The sequence below is a fragment of the Mytilus trossulus genome, chromosome 9 (genome assembly GCF_036588685.1).
Source record: "Mytilus trossulus isolate FHL-02 chromosome 9, PNRI_Mtr1.1.1.hap1, whole genome shotgun sequence".
In the NCBI taxonomy this organism is placed as follows: Eukaryota; Metazoa; Mollusca; class Bivalvia; order Mytilida; family Mytilidae; genus Mytilus; species Mytilus trossulus.
The window spans coordinates 12,917,958-12,927,592 of record NC_086381.1 but is presented as its reverse complement, the minus strand read 5'-3'; the positions used below and the strand labels follow the sequence as shown (position 1 = coordinate 12,927,592).

The 9,635-nt window shown below is 30.8% G+C and overlaps 1 protein-coding gene across 1 annotated transcript; it reads left to right on the top strand.

The window, feature by feature from the left end:
- Positions 1-762: 762 nt before the first annotated feature.
- Positions 763-5,373, top strand: LOC134684305 (MAM and LDL-receptor class A domain-containing protein 1-like). Its single transcript, XM_063543591.1, has 4 exons — positions 763-946; positions 1,902-2,042; positions 2,791-2,936; positions 5,103-5,373. The coding sequence occupies exons 1-4, from the start codon at positions 763-765 to the stop codon at positions 5,109-5,111; spliced, it is 480 nt and encodes a 159-aa protein (XP_063399661.1). The 3' UTR covers positions 5,112-5,373.
- The last annotated feature ends 4,262 nt before the right edge of the window (positions 5,374-9,635 follow it).

Sequence of the window (9,635 nt, the reverse complement as noted above, 5' to 3'; positions counted from 1 at the left end):
TGTAGACGAAACGCGCGTCTGGCGTAAATACAAAATTTAATCCTGGTATCTATGATGAGTTTATTCGTTTTATCTAAAACTGTTTTAAATAAAAACAAAAACCATCTATAAAATCAGGCAAAGTCATAAAATTAACAAGTATAAACCCGGGAGAACTACTTATTTTCAGGGACCGGTTGTGATGAAATTCCATCTTCAGGAAATCTTACAGTCATAAAAGATCAAGGTGGTGCTGTATTAGAATTCAAATGTGCTCCATCATTCAAATTAACAGGCGAGAAATTGATCACGTGTGATGGTACAACTTGGAGTGCTCCAGTCCCGTCATGTGAATGTACGTATTGTTTTATGCTAAAAAAAATTGTGAATGTTCCTTTACTAATGAAATAAAACAAACTTAAAGGATAAACTGAATATAAAAACGAAACAAAACAATTAAAAAAGACAAAGCAAAACAATAGATTTCGAGTAAGATGATATTCAAATATAAAACATAAGATAGAAATGTTGGACAATAACAATCCACATCTCATGTTGCAAGCGCCTCTCTGAACATTCGACAGCAGGTTGTGAACTGTAAATATGAAAAAGTTTTAATTATGCACTTGAATACCGTTCATATAAAAAGAAACCTATTAGTTAAATGATAAATCAAGAAATCAGTAAAGGAAAAAGAGCTGATATACTAAGGTTAAAGATTTGTTTGTATGACACATTGGGGGGTAAACCATTGTTATGTTATTTTTAAGATATCTTTTAGTAATGTTTTGCTTTATTTTGTATGCAGATGAAGAACATGAAAAATTTTGTGATTTTGAAGATGAAAATATATGTGGTTGCCAACATGATAAACTAGCAAACTTTGAATGGAAATGGAATTCTGGTACCACACCTACTCGACGTACAGGTCCGAAATATGACCATACCTTGGGTAAAGATGGAAACGGTAGGAAAATTAACGTAAAATTTTTGAGGTTCTCTTTTCTTTTGTGATGAAAGTGAAGCTTGAAAAATACAAAAAGGAATGAGAGATTCTATAGTATACACAATGTGTTGATAAAAAATATGTAAACGAATTATTTCTTAATGCAAAAGTCACGATTTAAAAAAGAAAGTAAACATAATCTAAAATATGAAGTAATATGTTATTTGATCAGATAATTGCTTGATATGACAGATATGTGAATCGAATTTCTTGTTTATTACAGGACATTATATGTTTATGGAATCATCATCTCCTGATTGGTATGACAGATATGTGAATCGAATTTCTTGTTTATTTCAGGGCATTATATGTTCATGGAATCATCATCTCCTGATTGGTATGACAGATATGTGAATCGAATTTCTTGTTTATTTCAGGGCATTATATGTTTATGGAATCATCATCTCCTGATTGGTATGACAGATATGTGAATCGAATTTCTTGTTTATTTCAGGGCATTATATGTTTATGGAATCATCATCTCCTGATTGGTATGACAGATATGTGAATCGAATTTCTTGTTTATTTCAGGGCATTATATGTTTATGGAATCATCATCTCCTGATTGGTATGACAGATATGTGAATCGAATTTCTTGTTTATTACAGGACATTATATGTTTATGGAATCATCATCTCCTGATTGGTATGACAGATATGTGAATCGAATTTCTTGTTTATTTCAGGGCATTATATGTTCATGGAATCATCATCTCCTGATTGGTATGACAGATATGTGAATCGAATTTCTTGTTTATTTCAGGGCATTATATGTTCATGGAATCATCATCTCCTGATTGGTATGACAGATATGTGAATCGAATTTCTTGTTTATTTCAAGGCATTATATGTTTATGGAATCATCATCTCCTGATTGGTATGACAGATATGTGAATCGAATTTCTTGTTTATTACAGGGCATTATATGTTTATGGAATCATCTTCTCCTGTAAAAATGAACGACACAGCAAGACTACTATCTCCATATTTTCCTGCTACAACAGGCGGTCTGTGTTTTGAGATCTGGTATCACATGTGGGGAGAAGTAGGACACAACCGTAATCATTTGTCAAAAAACTTTATTAACCATTTCACAAAGACACACGGTTTCACATTGATCAAGTCATAGCTTGTACAGCTTGTTATACATGTGTTTTATTGATACCGCATTTATTTAGCTTTGTCGACCTATTTCTCTTTGAATGTCCATATTTTCACATTTACCCACCCATAAGTCCAGATATCATTATATTGTTATCCAATATAAAAACAGAGAATAGAAACGAGGAATGTGTCAAAGAGACTACAATCCGTTTTTATGTTAAAGACCGTTATTTTCAGCACTCTTTACCATTTGTTAACGGTATTTAATTGAACCCTACTTTTTTTATTAAATTGTTTATTACAAAATCTGGAATATTTTTAAAAAAAATTACTGAATTTCATTTTCTATATTAAAACGTGTATTTCAATGATATCATATATTTATAAATACGCTTTAATCTGGTGTTCAGTAGCTGTCGTTTGTTGAAGCGAAGGCTTTATGCTCAAGACCGTACGTTGACTTATAATGGTTCACTTTTACAAATTGTGACCTAGATGAGAGAGTTGTCTCATTGTAATGCATACTACATCTACTTTTATTTATCTTATACAATATGAGAAAAGTATTTTAGTGAAAGAATTTATTTGTGCAAATGACCCAAGACCCTCTGTGCTTATTACCTTTCCCTCGCAATGTAATATTGAATAACTGATAGTCACTAAAGAAAGCAAGATAATAATAGTTATTCATTTTCTAAACAGAAGTTGGAAGCTTAAAAATATATATTGAAGAACTGGGACAATCGGATACGTTATCACAAAATGCAGAGTTCAACGTTTCTGGTAATCAAGGGGACGAATGGATCAAAGGACAATTTCCAGTCGGAGAACGAAAAACGTATTTTAGGGTAACTATTCATGTGATAGGCAACTTACTTTCAAATTATACATTTTATTAAATAAGAATGTTTCAATACAATGGTATCACTGCTGTACATGCTTAATCAAACACACTCAAAATATCACAATGTGAAATACAACACAGGAGGTAAATTCACGATAATAGCGAATAAAGAAATAAGAACATGAAATGGTATTGCCAGTGAGTTAAGACGCAAAAGCTCGTGTTGGTCAATTCATTCATTATGATTATTTTACACTCCGGACGTTTGAATTCAATCCCTTTTTGCTCATAATACTGTCTGCGAAATTTTGTGTAATATCAACCTTGTTAATAAATGTTGTATATTACTTATACTGCACGCGTTGATTGAAATATGAATACGACTTTAGGGATGTGAAAAAGTATGTCCATCGTCTCTGGATAGTCTAAAAGCTATGTAAGCAGACAGTTAGAACAATAAAACAAAAAGTCTAGTAGATTTTGCATGGACAAGTAAATAATTTGATATTTCCACAACCCTGAACATACAACGGATACAAAGTGATATATGGTGAGAAATGGGCCGTTGCCATATGTGTCATTAACTCTAGTGAAAGTTGGAGTATATATCAACATCAAGAAAAAGATCAAACGACAACAAAGACCTACATTCAGTATCATTCTTTATATAAGGTTTAGTGGGAAGCATGAGATGAACGCACTACCAGAAATGTAGATTATTTAGTTACAGAAGATCATCAATATACCCGAAAATAAATCAAAGAAGATGTTCTTCCTTTTTTACGAAGACAACATATGATTGTCTTTGAATTTAAAATTATTGCTAAGGGAACTACGTGGATGTTGTCCATACAAGTTTTAGCTAGCTTTAACGTGACCAAAAGTGCCCTAAAACTGATTTCTACAGATTTTTTCAAAACGACACAGAGTATGTGGACATTAATTTCTAAATGGTACGTTAAAGAATAATACATTTGTTATAAGTTATTCTTGTCTACCAGGCTTCACATCGGATCCGTTATTTTTCCTTATTAACCCAACATAAAGATACACATCTGTTTTACGCCCTCGTGGTATAAAATAGTTTCACAAATAACACTCAACACCTTATCCACAAATCTTGTAATTATCCAAAATAAAAAAGAAAAAATCCCTGTTGCTTGTTCATATGAAAGTGACGATTTTTACAAAATACTGATTTTATTACATATTTCAAGTTTATGAGACATTTGATTGCAATAAAGTGAAAATTATTCGATGTATACAACTTGCCCTACAGGTGTTGTACTGGTCACTTTGTGAAAAAGTTTTACTTTTGAAAATACATTCATATATAGAATAAAAAAAATACTTCCGGAACATGGACACCACTACTCTTTAAACATTTCTCCTTTGATGAATCGAGAAAATAATAAGAAATTAGATTTTCATTTTTTATCAAGAAATGTTAACCTTAGATGAATTCAGCTATTATTTTATTTTTTATCTTTTGGTCATATCGCTCCCAAAATATAAAGGTATACTCACATAATTGAATTTGATGGTCTCAAATATTGGTTTCACTGTTTTTCTCCCTTTGTAGTGAAACTGCCCGTTCAATAGTACTGTTATTCCTCAATTCTGCTAAATTCTGAAAAGATTCAAATTTCAAAATTATAAATTTTTTATAGGGGTAGTTTTTGATGAAGTTGAAGTCCAATCACATTGAATCTTAGTATACATGTTTCCTATGATATTATCTTTCTCATTTTAATGTCAAGTTAGAGATTTTTCCACTGAACATAGAAAATGATAGTGCTGTTGGGACATCCGTGTCCTGGGGACACATTATTGTTTATTATAAACTAATTTAATGTCTAATCGCATTTGAATTCGATGACAGAACGTCATTACATATATCATAACGACATTATCAATATAAAAATACACTATCGAACCGTACTATTAATCTACAATTATGCATGAGTCAATGTGTAAATTTTAGGAGTCACAAACATTAACACGAACCTATCTTAAATGTTTAAAAACCGGTGGACAGTAAGTGTCTACTAGTCGCATCCGTCATAATATTCATGACAAGTTAAATTCTGTTGATTTGTAGCATTCAGTAAAAAATATGGAAATGATTTAAAAGAGTCACTTAAGCTATAATGAACATTTGTCTTTGTAGATTATGTAGACAGTACTCGTGGTAATGAAGAAACAATTGCAATCAATACAACCGCATCTGTTGTACAACAAACCCATACTCAACAAGTACTTATGATTGGTAAAGGAGTAGGAATAGTAATTGTGTTGATGATAATGACTAGCGCAATTTATGTTCTTTATAAAAAGAAATGTATAGGACAGAGGGGAACCGAAAGCATAAACTTACTTGCTCGGAATGTATAATGGTAAAGACAGCGACGCTGGCTATCATTTGAATAATAAAAGCTTAATACTGCAAAACGAAGTATTCTCTTTCATCACAATACGTATCTGTTGTGCCTATACGTGTTTGCCAAGATTGTTGTTAATGATCTAATATTATTCGAAAACGAAAAATATTTTTTTTAGAATTTGACTCCATACATCATATGAACCTGGACTGTGTGCTCTGATAGTCATAGTCACTTAGTAGGGTCGTGTTTCGTATCAAAAACCCTTTAGTTCATTTCAATCAAATGGCCGGTGTCACTTGGCGTGTGCCGTCTGTCATCTGTCTTCCGTACTTTTACTAAGATCATCTCCTCTGATACTACTTTCCTAAATTAAAAAAAAATTGCCAACAATCATCAAGTGGGTGTCAAAAAGATATTAGAATGTGGCCTGCCTACAAAAAAATGCGACATATCTGAAAATTGAACATATGAATCAACTACAAAGGAGTAGGTCCGGTAAGGACCGATTTTGGCCTCAAATTTAAGTTTCATTTGACGAAAGATTTTGACCACTTTTCAAACACATAAGTGTCTATTTCATATGATTCAATTAATTTATGTGCAAGATTTTAACTTATTTAGTCATTATAACGATCCGATTCAAGCTCAAATATGAAAAATCTACCAAATATGCGGAAAAATGTCACTTTTCAGATGGTTTTTGTCAAAAAACGAAAGTGGCCGCATCCGTGTTCATCCTCAATCTTTACATATGTTATGTATTATAATCAAATACAACTTCCATTTCAATATTTTTGATGAACACGAATGCGACCACTTTCGTTTTACCCGGAAACCGTCTAAAATTTAACTTAAATGCTGGAATTGTGAAAATTGTGACTTCATGGTGCTTGTACCCAATATATGTGCATTGTATTATCAAATACATCCCATTTTTATGTAGCAGAACCATTTTACTATCTAATAGCTAAGAAAGAGTTTAAATTTTAACACTTTTGTAAAACTGCTATATTTTGGAGCCAAAAAGAGGTCTTACTGAACCTTCTCCTTTTGTATATCATCTTGACCACCGTTGAGATCTACAGAATATCTGTTTACATTAAAGCTGTCAGACGATTTCTTATAAGTGTTGTGCCCTTAAGCGAAGAATTAAACCCAAAGAAAATTCATGATTGCTTAGTATCATGGAATTTATAAAATGAATTCGAATTTCAAATTAAGGCAACAGTAGCATAACGCTGTTTGAAGGAGTAAAAGCAATAATGATAAGCAAGAAAAGGTCTACAAATAAGTACATTTTGTCCAAAATTGTTAGTCGACTTCTAGTGATTGTCCTCTTATTACTATTTTGATTACGATTGTTTAGTTGTGTCTTATCTTAAAAAACTAATTAAATCCATAATTAAAATTTGAATACCAAACTAATTATAGAAGTTAATCTACAAATAAGCCATAATAGCCAAAATCTACAGTTATTGGAGTTATTGCCCTTTTAATGTTATTTTTGTCCATTTATTTGATGGATTTTTTTTATCCTTCTCTATTAATAATAAAACTATAATAGATAATTAGAAACTTTAAAGGGGAAAATAAAGGATCAGCATTTTAAGACTTACACACATGTCAACATGACTTAAATTTTCAGTTAACTCTTGAAAGAGCTATTCCCCTTTAATAAATTTTATTACTTAAGTGTGGCAATTTTATCATACATGCTTTATTCTGGGTAGATTTATTGGGGAAAACTGTAAACTTAATATGATATTTTACACTTTACAGAGGAAATTGATATACCTGGTATATTATTACTCATTGATTTTGAGAAGGCCTTTGACTATATAGCATTGGCTTATCTCTTTGAAACACTGAAGTATTTTAATTTTGAAGATTCTATTGTAAACCGGATATTATCATTTTTCAATTATGTTACACCAACTGTCAACCAGAACGGTGTCTGTCAGACTTTTTCTGTGTGGAGAGAGGCTGAACCAGGTCAATACTTTGTCTTCTTATATTTTCTTGCTATGTGTTGAAATTTTAGGCATTTAATTTTAAAAGAAATAGTGATGAGTGAAAGGGTATTACGATGGATGATTCAGAGCATAGTGTCTTGTCTCAATATGCAAACGACACATCACTTATTCTAGATGGATCGCCTCCCTCACTTGATGCATTTCTCCGTAAATTACAATTCTATGCGGAAATATCAGGACTGAAAATCAATTTAGACAAAATGAAAGTGATAAGGATGTGTAGTAAAGCACAGAGTCAGGAAAAAATATGTGAAAAATTGGGACTGAAATGGGGTTTCGGTGCCTTTAAATTACTTGGTGTATCTATGTGTGTTGATTTAGATAGAATGTTTTAAAAATCTAAATTATGCTCCTCCAATATAAGAAATAGTAAAAATATTACAAAAATGGTCAAAACAATTATTTATCCCGTTTGGTTATTTTAGAATTATTAAAAAAATCAAAAAAACAGATTTTGGTATGATTGTTTTTCATGCTTGGAAAATTATGTCAATACTCAAACATCCATTTCATTTGAGGAAGTAATTTTGACATCTATACGGCATTACGAACATATTAAAATTGGTAACGTCAGCGTTTACTATAAAATTTGGGCACATAATGAGGTTTGGACTGTAAATGACCTGTTAAGTTAACATGGAAATATATTATCATATAAAAAAAAATATATAATGTATAATTTCAAACCCATGTTTTTACAGTTTAAAGGGCTCATATTATCACTTTAAAAAATAGCTACAACTTTGGAATCAACACTGAAAATGAGAAAAAAGGCTGTTATATCTTTTAGTATTAATATTCCGAAAAGTCCTCAAAGGACATGTATACTATTTTTAATCTAGGAACTGTACATATAGATTTTATAGCAGTAAGAAATGGGAAGGTATTCTTAATAAAGTTGTGAAAAATTTGAAGAAACTTTTGTTTAACCAAGATTTCAAAAAAACATTAGGGTATGTTGGTTTCAATATAGAATTATCCATTGGGGACAAATGCTCTAGTCTTAATTGTAATTTGTATATATTAAGCAAGAAAGATCCAGAAACTATAGAACATTTGCATCGGAACTAAACACATTTATTCAAAAACCAGTTGTTGACATGACACGGGTTATCAAGTTCTTCTCATATAATATGTTATGATGGTATGATACTTACCCCCTAACGGGAAGGATCGTGCCTGATATTCATATGATGTCTCTTTGACACATTCCCCATTTTCATTTTCAATTGTATTTTTACTTTTGGGTTGTCAACTTGTAACCAACACATGGCACAATATAAATTGTTGAATTGTCGATATATTCCATATCGAAATTCCACTAAAATTGAATATTGTCAGTTTTGGCCTCTATGACAATTATGAACTGATTTTTTTTATTAATAATAAAGTTATGTTACTGACAAAGGCCATTATTTGCAGATGTAAGATGCAGATATAAACCTCATATAAAAGGTCTTGAAATAAAAGAAAACTTGATTTAAGAACAACAAATTTCTTCAAAATATTTCAGTTTTATAAGGTCGTAAAATAAAATACTTATTATGCTCAGTAATAGCACTTACTTGATTATTGTGAAACAAGATAAATATTGTTTTTTTACCTGTAAATTCATGAAGAAGAAAAAAAGAAAAAATATGTGCCATTTTGGAAGATGCAGATGAGCGACATAGGCTTTTTAGACCCTCTATGTAAATGCATACTATACTGTTAAATAAAAAAAACAAGTTTGATAGTAAGAACGTGTAATGCTTTTGTTTTGACTCAAACTTTGAATCAGATTAAAAATAAATATAAAGGAAAAGACTTATGATATGATAAAAATCTAAAATTCAAAGTGTTACAAGGGCAACCGAAAACGAATTCTGTATATTTAAAAACTTCCTTAATTTGTTTGATCTTGTTTGCCACTTCAGATAAACTTTTTACCAAATGTAAAAGAGATTATGATTAATTGAAGGAAACAACATCATCTTAAACTGTCAAAAGAGGACCAAATAAAAAAAATGTTGTTCATGCAGTTTTCACAGACATCGTAACAAAAGATTAACGTGTATGACATATACATTTCTACACATTTATATATATTACTATGTATATGTATATTATTAAGAGCTGTTTGTTTAAATAATGAACTGACAAAAGAGGGATGGATATACATACTTGATATTAAACTATATTCACAACATATTTAACGAATGTGTTAGAAAAGTTAGGTTGAGGATACCAAATACTCCTCTTATTATAACAATTGGAGGAAATGGTGTTTTTTTAAAGTACCGCTTT

Bases quoted from the DNA above. Each gene is read 5' to 3' on its own strand.
- LOC134684305 (XM_063543591.1), top strand. From the start codon at position 763: ATGTTTTGCTTTATTTTGTATGCAGATGAAGAACATGAAAAATTTTGT. The intron at 947-1,901 runs GTAGGAAAATTA...TGTTTATTACAG, and splicing joins CTTGGGTAAAGATGGAAACG to GGCATTATATGTTTATGGAA. The intron at 2,043-2,790 runs GTAATCATTTGT...TTTTCTAAACAG, and splicing joins GGGAGAAGTAGGACACAACC to AAGTTGGAAGCTTAAAAATA.